Raw genomic sequence first — 27,518 nt, 5'->3', positions numbered from 1 at the left:
TTTTCTTCCACGTTAAAGATTACTCTTTACTATGCTGAATCCTTCCTTTAGTGCTTCTTCTTTAAGCGAAGGCCTCTCCTTCGACTTGCACTGTCATTCTTAACCCGTTTGGTTCTCTTCACACAGTAGTACTTGGTGACAGTCTTGCGGCACTGCTCACATTTTACAGCACAGCACCAGTGGAACTTGCAGTTGCAACTGGACACTGTCTCTGCTCTGCGTTCTTCCACGGCCAGTCCGCAGTCACTGCAGAGCCGCTTACAGCTGCGCTTCTCCCACTTGCTCAGATTCTTGCCCTTCTTCAAGCACTCACGGCCTTCAGTGCCCGGCAGACCCAGCGTACGGTTTTCCACGCAGTAGTCGGGAGAATCCTCCAGGTGCACCAGCTCTTTACGAGAGATGGAACTGAAGGTTTCGGCAATGGCCCCACGGCTGGCTGCACTGTTGCCCGCACCTCGCAGAAGGTCCACCTTAATGGCACGGTGATACTTCTCCTTCAGGTAGTTGCCCACTTCCCGAAACTCAGGCAACTGCAGCCAGCACGTCTGTGTGGTGCAGCTGCCGGACACACCGTGGCACTTACACGTCCTCTGCATGGTTCCTTTCACCGCCTGGTTTAAGAAAAGATCTCAAATTAAAGAAATTACTGATGTGCCTCAGCAAAGAGTGCATCTCATTCAAGAATTAATTCCATATGAACAATTCTTGACTATCCTTCATTCACTTACCTCAGCAGCCGCTTTTCACTGTTTGAGGACATTTTGATTGGATTTGAATTCATCACTTTTCAAGACAGCAGACAATGAACTCTTTATTGGATAGACTATATGTTCAAAACATCCACTTGACAAAAAGAGGAATTCAGTGAGTTAAAGAAGAGCTGGTTCAAGGTTCAGGTCTGAGTGTATTTTTTTCTTCTTTTCAACTTTTGTGCCCACACAATATTTCTTGACTTCAACCGAAACAAACATCTGTCATTTGAAAGGAGCGTTTCTTTTCTCAGGGAGGCATTTGCTCTCGATAGGAGGCAGAATCAAGGTTTCACAGCGAGCTGAATTGTTCAGCACAGGAAAGGGGAGTATTTATTTAGCATGGCCATTGTCAAGTTGTTTTCTGCTATGGGCATTCCCAATGGTTAATCCATTCAGGAGGAAATGAAAAAAGAATTCTTTCGCATTTTTTTTTTCAGTTACAATGATGCTCCAGGTGCCACAGTGAGCTGACAAAACCTGCAGACAGGGCACTGGCAGGAAAAACAAAGAGCACTTCAGCTGCATGGATGTGATCCCTGTGGCTCTCTCAAGTGCAACAAAGACCAACATAAATGTAAGATCCTTATTGCAAGAATAAAACTAAACACTTATTTGAGGAGCAACAGAATACAGAACCTTTGCAACGTGTGGCCCCCTAGGTCTTCTAATTAAGCTCGCACCACTGATCCCAAGAATCTTGAGTTGAGGTCTTGTCATAAAGGACATTCACAGGCCATAAATAGGCCCATCTGGTACAGCGCACACACTGGTGGGGGGAACGAGTGGCACCTTGCTTATAAGGCCATGAATGAAACTCTTGGGTGGTAAGTGATCGTTGGAAGCACTGAAAAATGATTGAAAGGGCACTTTACATTCTGTTGGTGGCCAAGGGAGCTGCCTACATTTCATCTCATAGTGCAGGAGTAAATCCCCTACTCTACCAAACTATCTCTAGCACTCTCTCATAAGCTAAAGGCGGTGAGAGGAACTGGAGAACCCTTCTCTGACATTCAGAACAGGGAGTAATACCTTGCGTCCCGCTTCGTTGTTGTGCAGGTTCATGGCAGCCCGTGCGTCTTGGCCAGTTTCTAGTGCGTCCACAAACTGCTTGGAGATGGCCTCTCCAAAGCCCACATTGTCACTGCAGCCTCCCCACAGCCAGCCCTGGCCACCTGAAACATTGCAGTAGGTTTGTTTATGCACAAGTTACATTATACCCAATATCAAAATCGCGTATGTACAATACTGCTCATGTTATTGTCTGTCATAGTGTATCTACCCCTTTATATCTGCAATATATTTACCTCGCTGACCATTCCTGGTGTCATCACAACCACAGTTGTCAAAGTCACCAAGGCTGCAGTTCCTTGTGAGGGTGTACATGACCCCAGCGGAGCTGATGGCATGGACAAAAGCTGTCTCTCGGTTTGCTGCAAGTAGACATAACCTTGAAATGATTTTTCATTTTTGTGCTCCCACTTCTCAGATTCATGAACTTCATCAAATTTCACCTGCATGTGACTGCATGGCTGTAAATGAAAGTAATTATTAAATGTTCACGCATTTGTTAAATCAAACAGTGAAGCGCACAGCTGGCATAAGCTCAGCAGCCTCTCAATTAGACAGGGGTCGGCACTAGACCGGGTCAGGTTCCTTTTTGGCACTTGAGGAATGCCCAGTAAAAGGAGCCTAAGGCAAACCTTTGACCCACACCCTTCAAATTGAGAGGACATCCATTTCACTCATTCTCACTGCCACATAGTATCCTCTAGGTGGCCTTTCTATTTACCTTCTAACAGACTAGGTTTAAACCGTATCAGAGAGTAATGTTTACAGTCATAGTAAACATTGAGAAAGTTTGTTTTGAGCAGTGGTAACATAATTGCTGAATAAAACTGAACAAGTACTACTTCTATATATAAAATAACCCCTTAACAAGCAACAAAGGTTTCTTACACACTTCTGTAACCAAGGAATAGCTCCACAAGTTTGTGCTGAAGTCCCTATAGTTACTGAATAATATGAATTTGTATTAAAAATAAACCTGGCATGTTAAGGGGTTAAATAAAAGGAAGAACCATGTTAAATCATGCATCTTAAAAGGAAATTCTCACATTTTTTCAAACATTTCTGCATAATTAAATGGGAAGGATGTAAACAAAGTTATTTAGAGTGGTTTGATGTGAAATGCTCCGTTGTAGATATATTTACTCAGACTTGTTCACAGTGGTGGTGATATGAAACAGATGTAACAATTGCATGCATTGCATGCCTCCAAAAGCTCCCTTGCAGAAAGTTATTACATAAACTGGTTAGAAATATGCTGAATATATGAGATATATATTTTTTTTTTATTGACCACTACTTTACCATTATCAACATTATAAAAACTCAGAAGACACATACAGGTTCACTGGTGGTTTTGGATAGTAAATGTTATAGCTATACTTCCGTTGTGGACCTCATGACCCCTGGTTCCTATCACCACCACTGTAAAGAAATCTGAGTCTGTAATGTTCTCTACAATTCAGCATTTCACAATAAACCACTCCTTAATGACTTTGTTTACATCTCAAGGATCTAATTATGCAGAAATTATGAAAAGTCAGTGGACCTGTCCTTAGGATTTCCGAGCTTAAATAAAGAATATGAAAAAGTGCTTCCTTAGTTGTAAAAAAATATAGGACTCTAATTATTAGATTAGCAGATCTGCAGTACTTGAAACATGATTAACTAAAGTGCTGAATTTTGACCAAACTCATACACACTCACCACTTCTGAGTCCACTGTGGGTGGAGAGCTGCAGGGCTCGTTCTGGACAGTTCCAGCGGTCCCAGGCGAACTGATACTTGCATTCCTCAATCCCACTCTGAGCCCCTGCAGCCACACTGCTCGAATAGATCAGGTAGGCCTGCAAAAGCATCAAAGCATTAATTTCTTTGGCAGTTTAATACTGTAGTAATAACAATGATGAATAACACTAATTTGATATATATTTTTTCCCAATTTATGTTTTTAAAGTGTAATTAAGCACACATTATACATAGATAATTAATGACTGGCAGTGGTAATATATACTTCACAGAAAATTCACATTATTGTTCAGATTTTAAAGGATGCAGCCTGTTTCGTGAACAAAACTGACCCCAAAAATAAAGGTCAACACTTCTTCTGTGGTTTGGTTTTAACTATGTTGCTCGTTGAGACTGTGACTGATACATGCTAATATGTCTCAAGTGGGCTAGGAAAGATTGCACTACAAACGCTCTCACAGGCAACTGGTGTGCTAATGATGACCACCCACCAAACCCCCTTTCCTGGCCACTCAGTACAACTGGACCCTTCAGAACATAACAATGTGAATGAGTTCAAGTGTGTGAAAACCAATCTTTCCAATCTATCTCAGAGAAGTGAGTTACACCCCAGAGTCAGCAGATCATAGATGCATAAAGAAATCACCACCACCATGAAAGTGTTGTATAAGAGAAAAAGTCTGCAGTGTATTCATTTAACATAAAATAGCAATCTACTTAAAATAGTGAATGCTGGGAGATTTTGAAGACTGTCTTTTTTTTAGATAAAGATCTGGGGGGATGATCAAAAGAATGCTGGCTTACCTTTGGGCCAGTCATCAGGAAATTATTCACTGACCTGGAAGATAGAGCAGCCTATTAACTGGGCTTGGGTGTTAGTTCTCACCCATCACCAAATAATTGTAACTATTTCTGCATTTATACTCAAAACGTTTTAGGCAGACGTATATATCATACAACAGCATTAGAATGAATTAGACAGTTCTCATAAACTCTGTTTCACATGTGCATGACAATGAGTGATAAAAACAGTGATGCAAAAAGAAGAAAAGGAGAGTTTCTGAAACATTAGAATGACTTCAAATGAAATTATGCCTTTTGAATGAAACTAAAGTTGCCTTAGAAATTATGGCTTGATTTACTTTTGTGTTGAATACAAAACGCGAAATTCTGGAAATGAATTAAGGAAACACCATAGGAACTTTTTCATCCTTTCTTTCTGTACTGGGCCTAATTCTGTTCTAAAATCTCATTTAGGTTTCGAAATGTAGCCAAAACACGTTAATATTAAAAGATAAAAAGTAAAATGTTTTAGTGTGGTTAGTGTAGGTAAAGTCTGAAAAAAATGATAAAATATAAGACACGATAAAAGATAATAACTCACCAACTGCAGCACGACTTCATGTGAACCATGAGGATGAAAATGTAGTAATAAACGTCCAAATGTATGAACATCCTGAAAGAGGACTGGCAGACGCGTCTTTAGCTCGGAAATAAGCTGCAAGCGAGCTGTAAAGTTACATGCAGGACTCAGAGGCTGGGCTCTCATGTGTGAGCCAAAGGGGGCTCTGAAATGGAGCTGCTCTCATCCCAACAAGAGATTATCTGCTTCATTAAAGATTTTCCCCTTCTTACTGCTTCAGCCAATCAGAACTATTGTACCAAGGAGAGATTGAAATGATCAAAAGGGCACCCCGGGTTCCTCTGGCCCAGCTAGCTGGGAAGAGCTCGCTGTGTTAACAGTTGGAGGGAATGAATATGAAACCGAATGGGATCACTGATCTCCTCGAGTTGGGCCTTCAAAACCCGTCTGAGCAGCAGCCTGAGAGACCAGGATACAGCAGGCCAGGCCAGTGAGCGGCTCTGCTCGGGGATTACTGCGGTTATTGCGGGGATCAAACAGCAGATGTTATTTGGGTTCTGTTTTTGTTGAGGAAATTAGCACAGTTTTAGACTGAATCATCCTTAATTTAAGACCACCCTTTATGTAGACTGAAAACGGCCATTTGCTGTTCCGATAAACGCTCCTACCGTTTACTCGACACTTTTTAGGCCGGGGTGTCCGTTTGAAGGAGAATGGCAATAATGGCAATGGTTAGAGAGTCTAAAACTCCACATATAGCCTACGCAAGGTGATTAATCCTCTGATTCGCTTTAATCCACGCCAAATAGTCTAACCTGTCAAATGAAAATGTCTGCAAACAAATTCTCTGGACGGAAGAGACAAATTAAGAGAGCAAACTGAACAGACACTGAGGCAGATCGACATAAATAAGCCAATGTGTGTATTTGCTGTTAATCCGGACAGAAGCAGAGCTCTGAAGCTGCTCTGGCCTTTACTGCAGCTTCTCTGTGCTTCTTTTTCTCCTAAGAAAAGCAGGATTAAGGAAAGTTATCCGGGAGATTCCGAGAGACCTTTTCGGATTATGCGCTGAAAGGGTTTAATGAGGCTGATGTGGGGAAAAAGTGTAAAAAGTATCAGAATCATCAAATTTGCTAAAATCATTGCAGTGTTTTTGTCTAATCAGCTAATTAAATTTACACACAAACGATAAAACAACGACCGTCTTTCTTCGTCATCTTGGAACGGAAAAAGAAATATTTCCGAGACAGCACGTTTAATCTCGTTTAACTGTTTATTAAATACACACTTACGTCTATTTCAACAACATCTCAGAGTTCTGTTAGAACTGACCACAGCTAGAACTAGTACAGTTAAATATCTACTTTTGAGAAAGAAGTGAGGAAAAGACTGGAACAAATGTTATGATGCACTCTCTATAGGCAAACATCGTTTTTTGATCTCATTCTTTTCACTAAATCTCATTTAATAAATTGTTAGAAATGTATGTACAGAAAAAGACGGATGGACCAGTGGGAGGGGAGGGATGGGAGAGAAAGGGGGCTGTTTTTGATTTCCTTAGAGTTTGTATTATTGTCATAAAGAGCTGCTTGATTAACAGAAAAAAAGATCATAAAAAACACACACTTATAAAAAAAATGGTTTAAAAGATGGTTCTTCAAGAGTTCTTTAGTAAAGGCAGTGGTTCTATTTAGAACCAGGAGTTCCATATAGAACCATTTAAGCATTAAATGGTTCTTTGCATGGTGAAATGGAGAATGTGTTGTATATAGTTCTACACAAAACCTTTCTATATAGAAATGGTTCTATATAAAAATGTTCTGCTGTTGTTACAAGCCTGGCATCATAAAAATAGCAGAACATTTTTGGTGCTATTTAGAACCATTTTCAAAAAAGTTCTATACAGTACCATATACAACACGTTCTCCATCGGTCTAAATAACCATTTCACCATATGGAACTCATAGTTCTAAATAGAACCACTACCTTCACTAAAGTACTCTTGAAGAACTACCTTTTTAAGCCTGTACCTCAGTATTAAACTCCTACACAGCAACAAACTTATTTTAGAGTTTAATTGTTAAATCAGTTAAATCGTTACAACATTTAAAATGTGTTACAACACATTTAATTAATCAACCTGACACAAATAACACCACTTTACACAGTAATAAATAATAATAATAATAATAATAATAATAATAATAATAATAATAATAAGGGTACATGGTGACGATGTTTAGTGAGAATGCGGGTCGTATTGTTTTTGTGGTGTAATAGCCGGTTGCACTCAGAAGATGGCGCCAGTGAACCGCTGCTATATATTTATGACCCAACTTCACAGCACTTCAATCTCTGTGGGGAAACCGAGGCTACATGGCAGTACGTGATTGATAGTCCAAAGAAAAATAAAGCTTTCCTCAATTTTTATTCAATTAAAACAGCACTATTAATAATGATCATAAACTCACAGCACTCGCAAAATTCTCCTTCCTACAGAAAATCTGCTTCATTCATTGGTACACAAAGTGAACATTCCTTGAAAATTTGCCTGTTTTAAGCCTCTCAGAACATGTCATCAGTGTAAAATACTGAGCAATAGTAACAAATTTCAATTATACATTTGTGTTCAGTAAAATGATCAGTAGTTAATGTGGGAAAGCATTGTATGTGTAGCATTAATAAAGAGGCTTCTAGCCTGCTTTCAGCTTCATGGTATTTTCTGTAGACTAATATAGAACAGCTGGAGCTTCATTATAGTCATTCTTAAGTTAGATAGATACCAACAGTAAAGCCCAGCTAATAATAAAGCCTGGTACCAACACAAACTGCACCTACAATTTGGTCTATAGCAAACAATACACATTATTTACCAATCACTTGCACCCAGGAGTGCGTTTTTACATGGTCACCTGTAGAAAGGCTTAGGAACTATATGCTATAACAGTGGCATCTGATCTTATCAGCAAAGGGCTGGTGTGGCTGCAGGTTTTCATTCCAAACAAGCAGGAGCACACCTGATTCCATGTGTTTAGTGTTTAATCAGTTGGTCTTAGTCTTCCAACACATGCGCTCCTGCTTTGTTGGAGTGAACACATGCAACCACACTGGCCCTTTGCGGACAAGACTGGACACGCTTGTTCTACAAGTAACTGAGCATGCAAGATATGTGAATAATAAAATAATCATTTTCTACTGACCTAACAAAGAGTTGGTACAGGTCTTACAGTAAAACTAGAAGATATGTCACCACTGTTACAATAATAGACATAAACCTTTTCTTTGTTGAATAGGGTTTAAATAGTCTTTTATAGTGCGCTTCCATTTGGAAAAGTAGTTTATACGATTACCGGCACTAAAGCCAGAAGAATTCACAGCTCATCTGAAATCTGAAATGAGGAAATCACATTTCATCCTGAATTTCACTTTTACTGTAAAAGAAAAAAGCTAATAAATTCAAAAATAAATAAATTGGGGATGAATTTTGGGATTATAGAGCCTCCAAACTATAAGTCATTATAAGCCACCAAGCTATCTAAAAAGCTATCTAAAGAACACCTCTATGGAACATAACTGGAACTTTGCTTGAGACTAAGTTCTGAAGAGATCTGTGGGGTTCTATGGTGAAATGAGACCAACAGAACCTTTTTGTCTAAAGGTTTGTCATAAAAGGATCGATAGTTATGCAGAAAAATAACTTTTTTATTAACTGGCTCTTAAATATGGTGCTTTATAGGTGATACTGCAGGGCTGTTTTGCCTCCAAAGCCCATAGGAACCTTGTCAGGTTACACATAACATGACAGACTTCTAGAATATCACGTCTCTGATAGGATACTAAAACAAGGTGACGTAAAGTCCCTGTGAAACTTGTGGGCAGATCTAAAGAAAATGTGAAGGCCAGCTGCTCTTAAGATACTGTGGATGGCAGAATGGTCTCATTTTTATGTGTTTCATTGCCCCGTCAGGGATTACAGATGAAGGCCCAAAGGAATTAAAGGGAATGTGCAAAATACTAAATTCAGTGTCATCAATAAACAACATGTCTTCTCCAAGGGGGGAAAAAACAGGTTTTGAGTTGAAGGTATCACAATAAGGTTCTCATAGCCTAGAACACATTTTAAAAACAAAGTTTATCCAGCATTTTTATACTAGTTGGGGGTCTCTGCACTAGTGTCTATATTAACATAATCTATGGAATTAACTTTCACCACTACACTGAGTTCAAAGTCAGTGAGAACAAAAAAAATCTCTTATCTCTTAGAACTAAAATGCAGCTTTAAAGCATCAAATATTTTCAAAGTTTAGTTTCACATCAAATCGTATCACCTAAAAATGTGACCTATTGTATTTAAATATAAACCAGAAATATCAAGAGATTATTAGCACAAACATGTGATGTTATATAAGCTGGAATTGTGCAGCTTGCATAGTTTATAGGAATGATTTTGTTAAATTAAAGCTGGATGTTATCATTTAAACAGATAGGGGCACTTATTAGGTCTTCCGAGAGAGAGTGCCTTAACACGGCACAAAACTGTTTAAGCAATACTGTTACAACTCCTGCTTCGGAGGCAGAGTGAGAGCTAGTTATGTTACCCAATCAAACTCTGTGCCGGAGCTAAAATGACTACAGTTTGATAATGGATTTCAAAAACTTAAACAGTGGTCCTAAAGCCGGTATTAGCCTGCAAACTCTAGATAGAAATCCTTAATTCATTGTAAGAGTGGAGACATCAATAGGACCTTCATTGCACGCTCACTGCAAATTTAGGTTTTCTCATCACATGTTCTGGCTTCTGAAGTAGCATAAATAACTTAGCCACTTTTGTAACTGCCATCACCAGTGCGCTGTATCCTGGCCATGACTGTGTCATGAGACACCTTCTTGCAGTCCTGAGCCAGGCCAAAGTAACACATAAGATCAATAAATGACTTTGTGATGTTCAGCCGACTGCCATACTCGCTAGCCGCGTAGTCATAAGGAAATGTGTGGTGGTAGTTGTGGAAGCCTTCTCCTGAAATGAAATAAACAATATGTCATCCAGCAGTCACACATATATGAGAAAAACGCAAAGCTGTTTGATGGTGCTACAGATAAAGTGGGTTATGATAAAGTAATCTGTTCAAGTTGTTTTTTACTGCTATCAGAACTGAAATATGTCAAACTGAACATCTGAACTGTTCCAAACATGCACCATTATCACAAATCAAAAAGGCAGACAGCCCAACTTTCACCAAACAAACATCCCTTAACAGTAAATCTGAAGGGTTGTGACTGTTTCCACTGATAACATTAAAGCACTGTTCTGAATGTTTCATTAGGTCTGTGCTTTAGCACAGAAATCCATGCTTTGCTCTCATTACAGACTTACCTATAGCCTTTTTACCTTTTTCGTGTGAGCATGTGCTATATAAATGCATCAAGTACAAGCAGTGACAGAACACCAAGTTTGTTGAATTTACCATTGTGAGGTTACAAAAACACTAGGTACAATGGACTAAAACAGTGAGCACCTACCTACAGCACTGAAGGCAACAAATTTGTTCTCTCTGGGGTTAATGTTGCTGTCGTAGGGCCTCATACCCCACATGTGGGCAGCACTGTTCACCAGCCAGGTGGCGTTAAGGACCAGTGTGTATCTCAGCAGGCCCGGGATAAAGTAAGCCACCCACAAACTCTCCCCCCAGAAGCACCAGGGCACCAAGGTGGGGACGAGGAAGCACATCACCACTACAGACATCTTATAGTGCCTAAAGGAACAGTGAAGAAGGCCCATGAGGGCTATGTTTTTTTGGTATTTAAGTTCTTGTCAGGCAGTAAAGGAACATAAAGAACCCCACATAGGGGCTACACAGTGAACATATTTTAGAGGTCATCATTTTGATAACCATCATACAGAAATATGAAGTGCTTGAGCATTCTTTTGACTATCTATTGACGTAGCTTCTGGGTCAACTCAACAACAACCACATGCTAGGACACATTTTGCTGATCTGAATTATGTTAATCGTATTCAAAAAATGTTACATCTAGTTAAAAATGCTGACAAACTGGTCACTGTTCCACTATCTGATTTGGCAACACTCTGAAATATGTTTTGAGGGCATCCTTTGACCAGTAGACTTTAGAAGCGTTAATCCCTTTTTCAAAGAGGTTCGGGACTGTTGTGGGACTGCATCCAAGAGAATGGATCGGGTGACTCTACTCTGCTCATTCACTGGCTGTGGCCTGATGTGCGCTTTGGCAGAGCCGGTGGCTTTTCTCAGCAGGACAGGCCACAGAGGTGTGAGAAAAATATCAGGAAGAAAAGAGGTTATAACCCTGTCTGCATCACTTCGTACAGTGTGTTAATGCTAACATTCTTGCAGCTTTTAGTCCACATTAAGGGCTGTATTTCTAAAAAGCAAATGACATTGTGAGATTGCTGCGGCCCAAGGCCGCTTGTCATTAACCTTCTCGTTAAACTAAAACATTGTTGTGTAAACCACATCTTTTTATTGACACAGGGTTGAATGCAAAACTTTTAACGTTCAAATGCTCAGAGTTAAGAAGTACATAAATACAGAAAACAAGTAGCCATTTCTGAGTCATTAGAAAGAGTTGGATGGTGTCAACATTCCATAATTCTTGTACAGTGATGGAACATTACACCAGTGAATTATATGGGACAGGGCTTTATCGGAAACGTCAGAACTTTAAATGTAATGTTGTCATAGGTTAGATAATGAAATGAAAAAACATTGTTGTTGAAATGAATGTCTGCTTTTCTGCTAGCAGAAAAAATGACAAACATCATAAAATGATGTACTTGGTAGGTCAGCAATCTACAAATTAAATAGGAATTATTAAACTAATCCTAGTATTTGTTCCTTTTCACTAACTAATTACAAGGATTTGGAGTAACAACAGGCTAGAAGACAGCTTTCAGTCCAATACAAAAATTTACAAGTTTCACAGTAAAAGTTCATACCTTCTCTGGAACATGACAACGCTGTCTGCCTTGAGGTCACTGAGGTCCAGCTTCCTTCCTTTCTCAATCACATCTGGGTGCTTACGAACCAGCAACCAACCAATGTGAGCAAAGAAGAATCCTCTTGCAGCATTGTGTGGGTCTGCATTGGTCTCAGAAAACTTATGGTGGGCGCGGTGGTCTCTAGCCCACTCATAGATATCATTCTGGACACATATATCAGAAATAGCGATGATCAATCAGGTGCAACTGCAAACCAATACAGTGTATTACAAACTGAGTAATATGCATTGTGAAAAATAGTAAGGTTAAAGCTTGTACAATACTTTGTTGCCTCTATATTTACATAGTATATGGCATTATAGTATATGGTATTATTATTGCAGTAGATCACTGGGGCACATTTCTGTTCACAGAGTCTATCCATTTGATACTTGAACATTTGCTCTGTGATTTAATCGCTTGAAATCGATCTGGTTACCTGAAAAGCCATGGAGTTTGCAAAGGCTAGGAAGATTCTTAGCGGCAGTTTAGCTTTGTAGGACCTGTGGCTCCAGAGTCGATGAGCCCCTGCTGTTATCCCCAGAGCACTCATCATGAAACACACACTTGCTGTAAAGAGAAGGGGGCAATAAAGTAAGATGTTAAATTAGCCTTCAGTGTACGGCTGTTCCTGTGTTATTTACGTCTACATTGTTTGGAGGTGTGCTTGGCCTCCTCAGAGATGTTTTGCAGAAATGCTGAATGTCTCTCTATGTGTTTGCAGACAAGGCTGCTTAGACTGAGAGATCTCAGTGCAGAAAGACGTACTGTTATGAGCCTGACAAGCGCACAATGGATGGCCTATTGGAATGCTGATTGTGCATTGTTCAATGGGTGAAATATTATGCAGTGCAATGATGCCAATAAAAAGAAAAAAAGTCTCTCTCTCACATAAACAAACTAGGGGAAAAAAACGAAAAAATTAGGTATATTCTAAATCGAATAAAAGGACAAAAGAACCAGCAAACTGTGATAAATGTAGGATCTCTGCTCTAACAATAGACTATGCCTTCATCCCATCCTGGTTGAAAGAACAGCACTGGAACGCCCCCTCGCTCCAGTACATGACCCATCATTATATGATCGCTCAATGAGCTCTTGGCCTAAACAAGAGTATATGCTTATGTCGGTCAATGTTAGTATACTGGCTTATGGAATAAACTCTAAGAGAACACTCACACCACAGCAAGGTTAAAGCAGATGCGGAGGTGATGGTGATCAGCCCATAAACAGCTCCGATGTGAAGTAACGTCATCAGAATAACGTTTCTCCACACTATCTGCTTTGGATAACTCGGATTCTCTTTCTCCTTGTAAGATTCATCAAGAGCATCATCCACCAGCGGTGCTTCGGCCATTTCCTCGGCGTTTCGTTGCCTTGTTTGGACAGAATTCCTCTCGGTAGCAGTCATATTTTCACAACGGGTCTTCTTCGATCGCCTACAGTGAGACATTAAGCATCGTTATTCTCATAGAACTGCGACACCAACACAGCAGGAAATAAACATCGGTATAACATTTTGTCCTCCATGGGTGGGTCTCGGCATCCTAATGTGGGCCAGCGGAGCGACGACCATCGAGCCCTGCAGAAAGCACAATATCATAAACGCCGTTTCGTAAATTCGGTCTTATCCGCTTACCTTTAGTGTCGGACTATTTCCAGTCAACAATTCATCAAGCTCGGCACGTCCGGAGGGACCAGATGAAGACAATGGGCTTTCAGTGAGCCTGCTTACCTAAGTCGCTGGCCGTTTTTTGGTACGTCGTTTAAATGGTTGCAATTGGCTGGGAGGGAATGGATGCCACCTAGCCTTTCCAGTTTCATTGGTTGCCTGCTCATCTGATGTTCACGCTGAAAGCCACAATCTAAACAATCTGTTTTTTTTTCTCTCTCTCTCGCCCGGTGACTATTCACTGCAGCCCATCTAGAATGACACAAGTTGCAGCATAGAGAGAGAGAGAGAGTGAGAGAGAGAGAGAGAGAGAGAGAGAGAGAGAGAGAGACAGACGAGGTCGTTGTCTGCAGTGACTCAGTCCATGTCCAAGAGTAACCCTGCGAAAATGTAGGTCAATGTACTTTACCACTGTTCCATTTCTAATGCAATTTACTATAAAAAAGGCATGTTGCGATCATTATAAAGAATGATGGATTCTGTCTTGCTGTATGAGTTCCTTTCAGGTAGGAGGGCTTTGGATCCAATCACTAAACAAAACAAATGATCTAATATATATATATATATATATATATATATATATATATATATATATATGTGTGTGTGTGTGTGTGTGTGTGTGTGTGTAATACGGCCAGGGATATGAACAGTGTAATAAAGGTCCACTTTGATTTCAGGTTGAATTTAAAGGCACAGTAACAAAAACAGCCTGTTTAATTCTAAAGGATAAAAATAGGCTATAAAATATGGAAATACAGAAATGAAGGTAGATTGCATTGGCAATCATTTCCATATTAATCTGCAAAAACTTTGACAAGACATTGAACATCTTAAGAACTTTAAATCTAGTACCCACAACCTTGAACAGACACTTTTCTACTGCAGCATCTCTACTCTGCCCACTCCCCTGAACTATCAACAAATGACTGAACATTTGTTTTTCTTAATTACATACGTTAGAAACTGACCACCTTTGCTCAAGGATAATCCAAGTCATTGTACCTGTTTTTGACCATGTGTATAGAAAGAACTTATGCCTCTATCCCTAATTCAGTAAACTCTCCTTTTCTGCTCACTCACAAGTTTGTGGGGGGTTTTGAGTACTGGATAAGACCACTGCAATAGTTTCTTTAATTTGTGAGCCACTTAATGTGCATCTACAATGCTCTGGATCATAGATCTGCTAGATAACAATGACCAAAATCTCCCAATAGTGAGATTTTACTCTAAAACATGATTGCACCACTCCAGTTCTGGAGGGCCAGTGTCCAGTACAGTTTGTTAGTTTCTCTATTTAAACACACCCATCAAACCTGGCAATTAACAGATGAGTGAAAACAGGTGTGTTTGAGCAAGTAAGTCACTGACTAAACTGTCCTGAACACTGGCCATCTAGGACCTGAGGTGTGTACCCCTGTTTTAAAATGACCTTTCATTGATGTCATGTACGTAAGGTGTCAAACAACTTTTTATATGCCCATAGAACCCAATTCTAAGTTCTGAATTCTAAAGTATCAATTATGTTTAAGTAAATTTGAAGTAAAACGATTTGATGAAAGTCAAGCCTTTTTTCTGGCAAAGTTGCAAAGGGTGCAAAGCAAACTCTATATAATACACATTACTCATGTTTTGTCAAATGTCAGTAGAAAATCAAACTTTTACTTTTTTGCTACTATGTGTAGTGGTTATGCTGAACATGCATATACATTTTCAAACCAAATGAAAAACACATGGGATCAGCATTCTAGACTAAAGAAACAGGTTTTATGCAGCCACAATGAAACTTGACCACTCTAAACAACTTTAGAGCGTTGGCTTTCTTTGAAACATGTATGTAATTAAATGTATTACACAATAAATTGTGTGGGATTTTCATAAAAATACAGGAAATGACATAGTAAATAAAACATGAAGAGATAAATCATAGTCCTTCTAAACATGTTAAACTGCAAAATTCGTAAAAATTACCAGTAACACTTCCAGTCTTTGTTTAACATGTACATATGTCAACCAACATTCGTTAGCAATTTTGTTCTAAAACATTCTGTTGATTTATTTTTTTCCTGATCAGGGATGAGGTTTTGTTTATCGTTCAAAGACAAGCACCAATTCACAGTGAGGTGTGTGAGGAAACATGTCCACTGGGACAGCTATAGTCGGTGTAAAGGCCTCTCCAGTGAGCTTCTTCTGCCAATCTGGTTTCCCACAAAGCTCCCTGAAGTTCCTCATTGCTTCTCCTTCTGGTTTGCAGGATATGTAGATAAGTCTCTGTATATCTGAGTGGTTGCGCAGGGCACGGATCACTCTATAATGCAGGCCTGCCCTAGAAGGATTCACAATAGCTGTAAGCCCCCCATCAGAGCACAAGGTGGGCATCAGTTTCGGAAGAATAACCTCTGCTTTTCCTGAGAGAAACTCACAGTTCTGAATGCCGTTTAGTGCTGCATTATGTTTTGCATCCTCCACAGCCTGCTCAATGAGTTCAACCCCAATGACCTTCTTCATTCTTGAGGATAATGAGATACCAATAGCTCCTGTCCCACAGCACACATCCAAAAGAGTGCCATTCCCACAGGCCTTGTTCAGCTCTGCTACAGTGTTATACAGGGCCTCAGCTGCACCCCTGTTCACCTGAAAGAAGGAATCTGCAGAGATGCGGAACTTGAAGCCAAGGATTTCCTCGTAGATATGTGGTACCCCATGCAGAAGCTGGTATGGAGACTCTTTGTGACTACATCGGGTCATGGCACTTTCCTGGAAATAAAGAGAGTCCAGCTGGCAAACGACCCCAGGACCTTTTGTGAAGTACTCTACTAGAGCTGCTTTATGGACACTTATCTCCTCAGGAGTCAGATTTTGTGGATGGAAGTACACTATAGCCATAGTGCTACCAGCAGAGTTTGTTCTCACTGTAATTTCTCTCCAGTGCCCCCCATCATGAAACAAAATGCAGGGCATCAGTGGTGAGGCACGTATAAAATCTTCATAACACCTTCCCACCAATTTGTGCTTTGATGGCATGTTAAGCAGATGGTCCCCATGAACACAGACAATGTTTCGACCTTTCCCAGTGCCTATGTAAAGTCCTACAGTCTTTGGATTTCCATCTACTCCTCTGTTGATAGAGAATGTTGATTTATTGCGGTACCCATCCCTCACTGGTGAGGGAACTATAGGCAGTAGAGGAAAAGTGAGCTCCCCCTTATTGCATGTGCCCACCACATTTGACATCTGAAGTAAGATTTTGTGCTGCTGTTCCTGTTTCCACTGGAGCTGCTCCTCATAGCTCAGTCTCCAAAGAGGAGTCACAGTATCAGCTAACCTTTCCTCCCAGGACAGAGTCTCCCAACCTGGAGATCTGTGCTGCTTTACTCTTCTTTTCTTTTCAGTGCTGGTTGCAGAAACTGAACTGCAACTAACTGCTGCATAGCTAACAGGTGCTCTCACTAAGTCACCAGCACGCTGCAACAGCGCTGAGAGTATCTTACTCATACGCATTTTAAGGATACGTTTAAATGTTAAAACAATATAGGCTGGTAAGCTTGGAGTAAACTGAAGAGTCGATATTGATTCACCATTGAAAATCCCCTTTAGGTCTTTCTTGGCTTAGTCTGAGTCTTGGAAACCAGTCCTCACGGTAATACAGATACACTACACCCGGTCAGTCAAACAGCCTTTGTGTCTAAGAAATGTTTCAGTATTTTTGGACACAGTAAACTTCAGGAGAAATAAAAATGACCCCGCAATCTTCTACCTCTTCACGCGTAGTGCAGTGCAGTAGCTCACAGACCATGACGCCTTATTTTCGCTCCCAGTTTTCAGCAACGTCATTACGCGGCGCCTCAGAGCCAGTGGAGTTCCGCTGTCGCAATGGAATCAAACAAGGACGAAGCGGAGCGCTGCATCGAGATTTCTCTCACAGCGCTGAGAGACAACCAGCCCGACAGAGCCAGGAGGTTTCTGGAGAAGGCGCAGAAGTTATTTCCTACTGAGAAGGCGAAACGTAAGTGAATATCTGTCTCGAATGTCACAGCAAGCCAGATAAGAGGCCACTTGAGAAGCAAATCTAGCTAACGTTAGCTTAGCTACCCAGCTGGCTAACGTTACCACATAGCTAACGTCAGCTTCTTCTTGCGCGTTATGGACCTCGACCGTCTTTTTACGCTTTTCTCTTCTAGTTCGTGTTTGTGTGTTGACATGGTCTCAGCTAGTACTGCACCAGCAGCCAGACGTTCGAGCTAAGCTGCTGTGCTGATAAAATGCCTTTCTTTTTAGATGAATGTTTGAATGTGAATGATGAATGTGCGCTCGCTTCCTTGTTTATGTTGTAAACACTGTCCTCCTGGAGACTTCCTGTACGTTAGTGTGTCCATTTTCCAAGTGAGCGTTAGTGTATAAAAGATTCTCGTAGTGGCTTGGACATACTTGCCTCACTGAAATTGTCCTTTTAGGTTTATTAGAATCTATAGCTCAGAATGGAAAAGCACATGTCAGTGATGATTACTGTGGAGAAAGTGACGGCGCTGGAGTAAGGCACAGAACTAACCATGCTGGAGACCAGACCTCGGGAGAAAGTGCCACAGATGGAGCCAAGTCATACACACCAGATCAGCTGGATGCAGTCAAAAGGTGTGTTTGTTTGGCTGTATTTTATTTTTTCTGATTTTTTGCAAGAGCATTTAATCTTGATTACCAATACTGTTCCAAATGTATTGAATCAGATGTACTTCCTTGTGTGGTCACTTATGTTTTGCCTTGTCTTGTTATATGTCTTTCATTTAGGATAAAAAAGTGCAAAGACTATTATGAAATTCTTGGAGTCAGCAAAGATGCCTCGGAAGATGACCTGAAAAAAGCATACAGAAAACTAGCTTTGAAATTCCATCCTGATAAAAATCATGCACCTGGTGCTACAGAGGCATTTAAAGGTAAAAATTTTGCTTTTGAATCTTTTAACCTTTTTTGCCATTTGGAATGTCTAGATTTGACAGTTTTAAGCAACATCTTTTGTTTTTACCACCATTTTGGTCATAGCTATAGGAAATGCATATGCGGTTCTTAGCAACACTGAGAAGCGGAAGCAGTATGACCTTTATGGGGAAGAGAAAATCCACCAATCACGCCATGGCCATTCTCATCGCGGCTTTGAGGCAGATATTTCCCCTGAGGATCTATTCAACATGTTCTTTGGAGGTGGATTTCCATCTAGTAAGTAGGACATAAATGCGGTAATATTAGGTATCATAAGTTTAATGTAAATTAAAATGGCTTTACAAATGCCTGTGTGTAGCTTTGAGGAACTCAGCTGCCATATGATAATCATTGGCATATTTAATTTGCATCATTTTTTTGCATTCTTCCTAGGTAATGTCCATGTCTACAGTAATGGCAGGATGAGATTTGGGCATAACCACAGGCAAGAACGAAGAGAACAGCAGAGAGATGTAAGTGGCTGTACACTGGAAATGCTTTATAACTTGTAATGAACATTATCAAATAACATTGTATGCATATTTCCAAACTGTACAAATGTTTGTACAAGAAAGTGGGTTTCTGTGTGCAATTTCACAGATTCTTACAATGCTCTTAACCATGCGTAACAACAGAACTATATATAACAACTTCCTATGTTTTATTATTTATGAACTAGGGAAGCCTTGCTTTGTTTGTTCAGCTGATGCCCATCCTCATCCTCATCATAGTTTCAGCCCTCAGTCAAATGATGGTGTCCAGCCCTCCCTACAGTCTTAGCCACAGTCCGTAAGTTTGCACTGCCTGACATGTTTTATAAACAGCACTTTGTTTTCAACCTCAGTTACACACCTTCAGTTACTATTGTTAAAATAAAAAGTGATTAGCTTAAGAAAGGATTAACATTTGACCAATGTTCTTCAAAATTCCTAACAATTTAACATTTAATATTCTGCAGATCTTCAGGCCACACAAACAGGCGACAAACCGCTACTCTGAAGGTGCCTTACTATGTGGGTGACCACTTTTCAGAGGAATATAGCGGAATAAATCTAAAGAACATTGAACAGAGTGTGGAGGAGGACTACATTTCCAACCTTAGAAACAATTGCTGGAAAGAAAAACAACAGAGTAAGTCCTGTCAAACTTGCATAGTTTTTAATTGTTTATATGTTTTTCACTCTTGGAGCATCCAGTAAAAGTACTGACAGCTGTGTAGCAGCGGTCACACCAAACATGAGTAAAATTTGCCTGGCAAGAAAAAGCCAATTCACTTGATTTTGAAACAATATGAGAACATAAAAAAGGAATTTGCTTCTGGTTACAGTTAATGTCACCTTGTGGTTTTGCTCGACAAAAAACAGCAAGACTGCAATCCGGTGTGACCATGGCTTAAGTCTCTATTATGCCATGTGATGTAACTGACTTTTTTTCATTAGTAAGGAAGGACTGTGAGAGACCATATGTCTTTCTTCCAATGCTATACAGTGTACCACCCAAATGGACATCTGCATAGATGTGCTTTGATAGACCATTTAGCTTCTTCTTCAGGTGTGTTGAGATATTTGACAGTGCTGAGTGGCTAGTATTTAGTTTGCAATAATTGCAGTCATAAAGATAAGTAAAGAATGCATGCAGTTTATTTTATGTTATCTTGAAGATTTGAAGCTTGGGGACTGAAATTATGTGTTTCTACTTGCAGAGGAAGGATTGTTGTATCGAGCACGTTATTTTGGAGATTCAGACCTTTACCAAAGGGCGCAGAAAATGGGAACACCCAGCTGCTCAAAGCTCTCAGACATTCAAGTCTTGTTACATGGACACTGAGAGTCAAGAGTAAGTTATGAAACTTTTCATTTCGGTAGAGTCAGACAACCAGATTAAGAATTTATTTTTAAAAATCTATGTAAGCAAGTGATCATAACTGAATTGCTTTCAAAATATGCCTTTTTAATGAAAATGTATATTTAAGTGAAGTGGACTCCCAAAACTAAGGGAATTTTGGTGTCAGTTAAATGTTTAGGAGGAAACTTAAATATCTGTTGTTTTAAGCTTTTGTTAGAACACAGACATTTAGAGGATTTAGAGATAATATTCAGTTTTACTGAATATTAAGCATTTTTTTAACTTTAATAGTTTGTGCATTTCAATGTGTTTTCCCGTAAATACCATGTTTTATCTGACTCTTTTTTGCTTTCGTGTATTCATGTAGGTCCAGTGAACGTCTGTTTTGAAGGTGACCAAGTATAGACATATTCTGCTCTCACCAAACTTTCACTGAAAGTAGAGTGGGAATTTGCACCAGGAAAAGCAAAAATAGTCTGTATCCGTGCGGCGGTGGGCTCGCATTTGTCTTTCCTCTCCCTTATGATGTTGGCGAATTTGCACATCATTGGATAGATATTGCTGAAATCTGAAAAATGGGTTTAAAAACAATTCATTTGAAAATAACTGGTGATATATTATGGATTTGGAGGTACACAAAACATTATGTAACTGTATTTTGAATGGTAAGCTATGCTACTAGCTTAATGCTTTTCTTTTCAGTCTGTGCACCCCAATTCCATTGTAAGCAATTCTTAGTACCCTGTATTTGGGTTATCTGAGCCACTCAAGATTTTTAGTATTTCTTTGGACCTGTATTATTTGACAACAAGAACTTGGTGAATTCAAATTTAAGTTGTTGCCATTCCTTATTTAATTCATTGTTCACTGTAGATTTGCTTGTTGTTTTTTTTTAATAAGCATTTGAGATTAATGAAAGAATTTTGATCTGTATTTATTAAAATTGAATCATCCCAGATCTGCATCTTATTTTATTATCAAGAGCAATGCTTCTTATCTCAATATACAATTATCTTTATATATTACACATTATTTCTGCAAAATGGAAGACGATGTGTGAGTATGCCTGTATTTGGGCCTTAATCTTGTTTAAGAGGAAAAGCCTCACATTTGAGTTTTCTGAAATGTTTAAGTGCATCATTAGTTGCCAATTACTCCATACAAATTGTACTTCACTTAATTTATAAGAATTATTTGTGTTAGTCTGAACAATATGACTGATTTAATATTAAAATTGTCTTTCTGTATATGTAGATTAATACAGTAATTTACAGTTTACTTTAATCCTGTAATGTTTACCATGTAAGCATAATATTAAAGTGAATTGAAAACACAAATGTATCAGTCAAATTAAGTATGCTCAGATTCAAAATACATTTGATGGCATGGTTTGATCTCAAACACAAAATATAAACATACTCCATCAAATAGTGAAAACATAAGTTTATTTTGTGTCAATGTTCCAGCATAACCAAGGCACTTTAGTATTCAAAAATTCATAAAATAAGTCTTATAATAAAAATGTCCTTTTTAAGGAAGTTTAAAAAGCTGCCATTCGTCCAACAATGGACGTTTTATAAATACATTCCTAGCATTGCTTGACCTGAGTTGGTATTTCTGCCAGTGAAGCATATGGTAAAACCCATATATACAAATTTGAAAACATTTTCTTAAATAAGAAAAAAAAATGCAAAGTCCTTGTGCCCTCTGTGATCAATATCTTCGGGTCACAATTCCTCTATGTAAACTTCAGCTGAGCTGTAAAGCTTCCTTTTGACCGCCGTGAAGCCTGTACTCAGTCTGATGGAATTGCTAAGCCTTCTGGTAAACTTTGGCCACAGTCCTCCAAGATCTGGCCGCAGCAAAAAAGTGACGTGGAAAGTTGGCACAGTACAGTGATCCACAGACAGCTGTCCGACGTTTTGATAGGACTCGCCATTCTCTATACACAGGTCTATTAGAGCCCCTCTCAGACCGCAGGGTTCTCCAGCAGCCAGGTGGAGGAGCTCCTGTCTAATGTGCTCCAGTAACTGATGAGGAACAAGAAGCCTAGACCATCCCAGGGCTCTGGCACTGGCCTCGCCAAGAATTTCAGAGAGATTATCCAGAGTCTCAGCACACAGCGCCTCCTCAAAAGGGTCTTCTATTGAAACCACCGATGAACATTCTGAAAAAAGGAGGAGTTGGTGTTTTAGTCGATCTTTTAAATATTTGCAAATTTTTTTAGACGTAATCTAACAAAACACTGTTTGTAACTTGAGAGCCCCAATAATTTCACAACATGCGAATTAAAATAGCAAAATACCTGAATCTCGTTTCTCAGAGCTGTCGATTGATGTTGCATCGGCGACGTGGTTGAAGTCGAGGAGTTTTTGTACCACTCTTCCCCATGACAGACGCTTTGAATCACCAGACTCGGACGCTGAGCAGTTCATGGTAAGTTAAGTAGTGCTGTGCCAAAGCAGGCCTCAAGCTTACGGTGCAGTCCAGAAGCGTAGCTCAGAGTATGGCGAATCAAAACTTATTTATACTGAGCGGATGGAAGCCCCGCCCCTCACATTTTTCAGCCAATCAGTTTTCAGCGCACGTTCCCAACGTTCCATCCTGCCTGGAGACGCTGTTGGGCCATTGACTGTTTTCACCCTGAACTGACCGAAAATACGCATCAGTGGGGGGTAAAACAGGCTGCACTGATTATTATACCACAAATCTTACGTCCGTCTCACTACACTGGACAAACCCATTCTGCTTGGTTTCGACCTCATGACCTACGAAGTTCATTAGACTTTAAAAATGATTTGAGCAAAAGCTCCAAACGTGCTAGAACATCTGGTTGACTGGTGGGGTGACGGGGTGATTGGGGGCGGTGTGTTTTAGTCAGAAGCACATTTGGCAGAAACGTGTAAACTTTTTAACCTACAGAAAAAAAGAACGAAGTAAACTAGTAAAGAACGAGCTGGAGGTTCACAAATAACACCACTCAGGCATACTGGTTGTATTTATTTACGTTTCAAATCACTAATTTATTCAAAGAGCTGCGTTGAAGTTAAATTTACTCAATTATATGTACTAGTTCAGTACATATAGTTGGGTAAATCGTACAATTGTGATGTATTCGTACCTTTTAAAGTATTTTTAAATCGATTTTGCTTCTCGGGTACGTTTATCATAAGAGTAATCTACTTTTTATTCAGCTTCATTTGAATCATTAACATTTACTAATTCCTTTTTTGTTCAATTTCATTATGTTGCGTTGGTGACAGCATCTGGCCTGCTTTGAGACTGATACTTGACCTCTGACTTTGAAGCGTTATAATTTTACTTTAGATAAAGAGTGCTCTAAAAGGGAAGAATAGAGCCCGAAACGATTAAGTTCCTGATAACAGCTGCGTCTACAGGGAGCACGGAACTCAAGTATGTTTTGTCCTGATACTTTTGTCCTTCTACTTAAGTCATTGTTTCACAGAAATAACAACACTTAAGCGTTTAGGTTACACTCATCTCTTTGTCACTGGCTCGTGGTGTAGAAAACATTAATGTAACTATAAAATAGTAGATCTAGCAGTGGTGAAATACTCAGAAAAAACACTACTAAAGTTATAAAAGGTCAAGATACTAAACAGTGCTTGCTGTGCAAGAATGCGCTGCACTGTGCTCTGAATCTTTAGTACTTCTATTCCACAATAAGTGTGAACTTCCTTCGTTGTTGAAGAGCCACTTCTTACTTCTAAGTCAGTAAGATGTGAGTGCACGTATGCAGGAATTTTAGGGTCTTTGGCAGGGTGTGTGAATGTGATCCGGACCTTTGACTCCCCACCCCACCCCCATCACCAAAACCCGCGCAGGCTGTTGCTAGCAAACGCCAAAAACAACACGTAGCCCTTCCCGCAAATGGTGGGCCATTTCAGTCCTGCTCAAGTATGAAGCTACACGTGCTCGAATGGTTTATGAATTCCGATGAACACTAATATTAACCAAATACTTCCTGGAAGGGTAGTAATTAAGGACATTCACAATATCAACACAACTCAGTTCTGAAAATACATTCAAATGACTGCGAAATAATGTAGTTTTACATTTTGTCATAAACTTATACATATGGGCATTTTTTTTAAATATGTGATACCCACTTCACAATGCTGATTGTATGTCTACTATGTTCTATAAAGCAAGTCTGCAACATGTGCCTGGAATTAGTATAAGATTATTTCAATAATTTTCATAAAAAGGTTTCATTTGCGCCAAGAAAAAAAAGAATGGGTTTAAAAACAATTCATTTGAAAACATATGATACCAAAATATTTTATGAGGATCGTACAGTATGTCCTCACCCTGCGATTAAAGAAAGGTAGGCTATCTCAGGCCTGCAGACAAACTTACCGGCGTTACGGCCGCTACCCCAGCCACGAACTGCAGGGGGCGCAGCCTGGCTTTACCCCACGAAAGGAGAGAGGGGCGGGGGGCGCAGGATAAGGGTACATTCGAAACTAAACTTGCGTTATTTGAGCACAAAAGCACAGCTTTCCGCCATGACGGCTCCTAAATGATTGAAGCGTAACGGTATTTTCTTACCGTTTTAATCGCTTCTTCCATCCTGGTGGAGTCACACTGGGTTTAATTCGACAGATTAAACGGAAACATGTTTAATTGTTTCGAAGTGCCGTCTCCATGGCAGCGTTACCGGGAGCGCTTTACGTTACAAAGAAGTACTGAGTGAGAGAACTGGCGGCAGAGGTGGGCGGTCAAGTAACTGGAGCTGTATTAGAAATATAACTCTGCAATCTTAACTGTTTAGTCAATTTCAGTTAGTACCGAAATTAGGACAAGTTTTCATAATCTTATCCTATCTCCAGATTAGAAAACATACTTTACAGTCCTAACTTCAGGACAACCCGAATAAGTTCTACTGTAACCTTCCAGTTCTACCGTTGGCCGTTCAGCTCAAAAGAGAATGTTATCGTTTAGTCAACTCTGATAAACAAGCAAGTTCACTGAGGTTACTTTGGAAACGAAGGTTTCACTTGTGAGAGTCACGTTTTCTAAGCAAGGACGTTATTAAAGAGACCGGTCACAGGTTGGAAAGTGAATAATAAAGTTCGTAGCGCTCAACATGGCGTCTGTTGACGTGAAAGCGTCCCCTCCTGCATTGTGTGACTTGCGCATGCGAAGTAACCAGAACAAGCTAAAATCGCTGTTTTGTGTTATTTGTACTAAACGGTACATACAGTTTATGCAGTTTTTGTCAGATTTTGTCAATGATTTCAAATATGTTTTTATACGTTAATTTGGCTTGTAGTTTCAGTTAAGAAGTCTCTCCCCATTCCAAGAGATAGGAGTCTTGTTTGAGTGGAAAAAGACAGTTCTGGGCTGATCCTGGCTCTCATCAGCGAGTGTTCGTTGACTTCAGGAAAAATGTTAGACATGTGGCCCAGAATTGGGCCAGATGCTGGACAGCTGTGTATTTTTTACTCGTATCTACGTTCAAGTGCCAATTCTGGCATGAATGTTGTGGCCCAACAGTGTGGATGAAGGAGGAGGGCCACACGTTTATGCTGCGGCAGATCAATGCTCCTTTGATTTATTCAGTACTGTTGGCCCCAGTCTGGCACGTGGTAAGTGGCCCATTACTTAAGTTACAGAAAACAGCCGACACTTACCATTTAAGGGTTAAAACCACTAATTTAACTAATTTTCCTGCCCAAGTTCATCATTTTCAAAAGGACAAGCCAGCAGCTAGGTTTGAAGAGAAGACAAATGGAAAAGGACATTAAGGTCAGTAATATACTTTAAAAAGCATATTTATATATATTAACATAATTTGTTTTGTGTAAGTTTAGTTCAAAAGATGAACTATTTCAAATGTTATGGTTCCAGTACAGAAAATAAAAATTATAGTTAGCTAGCAATACCATTTTGGCATTAACACTTGAAAAGCACAGGCTAGCACAGCTTGAGTTAATGAAATGGCTATCAGTTCAGGGTTTAGTTACGTTTTCCTTCATTGCTAATTCTTCCTGACTAATGTTAACATTCCTTTTTAGCGTTTAGAGTAGCTAGCTAGTTAGCAACGTTAGCTCGCAGTTAGCGCGTAAGCTCAGAGCTAAACCGAGCTAATGCGCTAGCTCCGAGCTGAAGTGCTAACCGTGAGCTAACGTTAGCTAACAACCCTGAGCTTTTAAAAGGAATAGCCTGTGATTTTCAAGTGTTTTGCCATAATGGTACAGCGCGTTTAGCGTACACGGTACAGTTCGCGGTTAGCGCGTTAGCTCGGGCCTAGGGCCTTTGCTCTGGACTTGTGACAGCAGTAGCATGTCCTCTCATCTGCACACACATCAACCTTCTGTGTAAGTCAGTAGAACTAGAAAACAGTTTAAAAACGGGTGCTGTGGTTGTTAAACTGAGGTGATATTTCCTGGCTCATATGAGGGTTTATTGTCAGGAGTGCTTTACATAGTTCAACCTGTAAGTAGCTTAATTTTGATTATGGGTTTCTTAATGTTTGTTAGAACAAAAACTTTCATGTTGTTTACAGATGCTGCAGTTGTGGAGTTTTTGCCTCATTATTCAGTTTCAAAAGTAAAACCATCTATTCCAGACAAGCTGTTATTGGAGTTCTGTGACTGCTTTCAGAGGAACAGCTTCCAAAGTGACCGAGCACATGCAGTCTGCAGAGTCGGAAAAGCTGATTGTGGTGTTATTCCAGACTGTCAGGTATGGGGTTTGTTGTACAGTTTGACACAAAAACAGCTGGAAATCAGTTAAAGAAGTAGTTAAATGACAGCTGAATGCTTTTCCTCTTTCCTCAGAAGAAAATGTTGTTTGTTATAACTTTAGTGTATTCACTAGCCATTGTATGAGATTTATCTACAGTAGACCAAAACATTTCTGTTTTGTGTATTTGCTTTTGTGCATTAATAATTTTTCTACTTTGAAAATGTTTAAAATTGTGATGCACAATAAACAGTCTGACTATGTTCTAAATGTTTTTGCTTTTTGTTTTGTTTAAGGGATTCTGCACTGGTGAAAATGAATGCATGCAAAACAAAGCATTATGATCATAATATACCCACATAAGCTCATGATGGAA

General features: G+C 39.7%; 5 protein-coding genes across 5 annotated transcripts; 1 reads left to right on the top strand and 4 right to left on the bottom strand.

Moving 5' to 3' along the window:
• Positions 1–47: 47 nt before the first annotated feature.
• wnt8b (wingless-type MMTV integration site family, member 8b) lies at positions 48–5,020 on the bottom strand. Its single transcript, XM_036573444.1, has 6 exons — positions 4,950–5,020; positions 4,370–4,403; positions 3,525–3,663; positions 2,057–2,182; positions 1,782–1,924; positions 48–611 (listed from the first exon to the last, which is right to left on the bottom strand). The coding sequence occupies exons 1-6, from the start codon at positions 5,018–5,020 to the stop codon at positions 48–50; spliced, it is 1,077 nt and encodes a 358-aa protein (XP_036429337.1).
• A 4,685-nt stretch (positions 5,021–9,705) lies between these two features.
• scdb (stearoyl-CoA desaturase b) lies at positions 9,706–13,880 on the bottom strand. Its single transcript, XM_036574209.1, has 6 exons — positions 13,583–13,880; positions 13,123–13,382; positions 12,383–12,513; positions 11,902–12,107; positions 10,449–10,681; positions 9,706–9,945 (listed from the first exon to the last, which is right to left on the bottom strand). Exons 2-6 carry the CDS (start codon positions 13,352–13,354, stop codon positions 9,746–9,748), a joined length of 1,002 nt encoding a protein of 333 aa, XP_036430102.1. The 5' UTR covers positions 13,355–13,382; positions 13,583–13,880; the 3' UTR covers positions 9,706–9,745.
• A 1,402-nt stretch (positions 13,881–15,282) lies between these two features.
• trmt2b (tRNA methyltransferase 2 homolog B) lies at positions 15,283–17,417 on the bottom strand. Its single transcript, XM_036574207.1, has one exon. The coding sequence runs from the start codon at positions 17,111–17,113 to the stop codon at positions 15,701–15,703; it is 1,413 nt and encodes a 470-aa protein (XP_036430100.1). The 5' UTR covers positions 17,114–17,417; the 3' UTR covers positions 15,283–15,700.
• A 45-nt stretch (positions 17,418–17,462) lies between these two features.
• On the top strand, positions 17,463–21,389 carry dnajb12a (DnaJ heat shock protein family (Hsp40) member B12a). The gene is made up of 9 exons (XM_036574208.1): positions 17,463–17,618; positions 18,067–18,244; positions 18,398–18,543; positions 18,650–18,823; positions 18,980–19,059; positions 19,266–19,375; positions 19,545–19,717; positions 20,289–20,422; positions 20,799–21,389. The coding sequence occupies exons 1-8, from the start codon at positions 17,486–17,488 to the stop codon at positions 20,411–20,413; spliced, it is 1,119 nt and encodes a 372-aa protein (XP_036430101.1). The 5' UTR covers positions 17,463–17,485; the 3' UTR covers positions 20,414–20,422; positions 20,799–21,389.
• On the bottom strand, positions 21,283–22,917 carry LOC118810448 (DNA damage-inducible transcript 4 protein-like). Its single transcript, XM_036574210.1, has 2 exons — positions 22,737–22,917; positions 21,283–22,598 (listed from the first exon to the last, which is right to left on the bottom strand). The coding sequence occupies exons 1-2, from the start codon at positions 22,864–22,866 to the stop codon at positions 22,159–22,161; spliced, it is 570 nt and encodes a 189-aa protein (XP_036430103.1). The 5' UTR covers positions 22,867–22,917; the 3' UTR covers positions 21,283–22,158.
• Positions 22,918–27,518: the final 4,601 nt, after the last annotated feature.

The sequence above is a fragment of the Colossoma macropomum genome, unplaced genomic scaffold (genome assembly GCF_904425465.1).
Source record: "Colossoma macropomum unplaced genomic scaffold, Colossoma_macropomum, whole genome shotgun sequence".
Classification (NCBI taxonomy): domain Eukaryota; kingdom Metazoa; phylum Chordata; class Actinopteri; order Characiformes; family Serrasalmidae; genus Colossoma; species Colossoma macropomum.
The sequence above is the reverse complement of the archived record's forward strand: the minus strand, read 5'-3'. Positions and strand labels throughout refer to the sequence as shown.

Bases quoted from the DNA above. Each gene is read 5' to 3' on its own strand.
- wnt8b (XM_036573444.1), bottom strand. From the start codon at position 5,020: ATGTTCATACATTTGGACGTTTATTACTACATTTTCATCCTCATGGTT. The intron at 4,404-4,949 runs GTGAGTTATTAT...TCTATCTTCCAG, and splicing joins ATGAAGTCGTGCTGCAGTTG to GTCAGTGAATAATTTCCTGA. The intron at 612-1,781 runs GTATTACTCCCT...TTCTTAAACCAG, and splicing joins ACAACGAAGCGGGACGCAAG to GCGGTGAAAGGAACCATGCA.
- scdb (XM_036574209.1), bottom strand. From the start codon at position 13,354: ATGACTGCTACCGAGAGGAATTCTGTCCAAACAAGGCAACGAAACGCC. The intron at 12,108-12,382 runs GTAACCAGATCG...ATATGTGTCCAG, and splicing joins CAAACTCCATGGCTTTTCAG to AATGATATCTATGAGTGGGC. The intron at 10,682-11,901 runs GTATGAACTTTT...CTGTTCCTTTAG, and splicing joins GTTGTCATGTTCCAGAGAAG to GCACTATAAGATGTCTGTAG.
- trmt2b (XM_036574207.1), bottom strand. From the start codon at position 17,113: ATGCGTATGAGTAAGATACTCTCAGCGCTGTTGCAGCGTGCTGGTGAC.
- dnajb12a (XM_036574208.1), top strand. From the start codon at position 17,486: ATGGAATCAAACAAGGACGAAGCGGAGCGCTGCATCGAGATTTCTCTC. The intron at 17,619-18,066 runs GTAAGTGAATAT...TTGTCCTTTTAG, and splicing joins TCCTACTGAGAAGGCGAAAC to GTTTATTAGAATCTATAGCT. The intron at 19,060-19,265 runs GTAAGTGGCTGT...TTTATGAACTAG, and splicing joins GAAGAGAACAGCAGAGAGAT to GGAAGCCTTGCTTTGTTTGT.
- LOC118810448 (XM_036574210.1), bottom strand. From the start codon at position 22,866: ATGAACTGCTCAGCGTCCGAGTCTGGTGATTCAAAGCGTCTGTCATGG. The intron at 22,599-22,736 runs GTATTTTGCTAT...TCCTTTTTTCAG, and splicing joins CTCTGAGAAACGAGATTCAG to AATGTTCATCGGTGGTTTCA.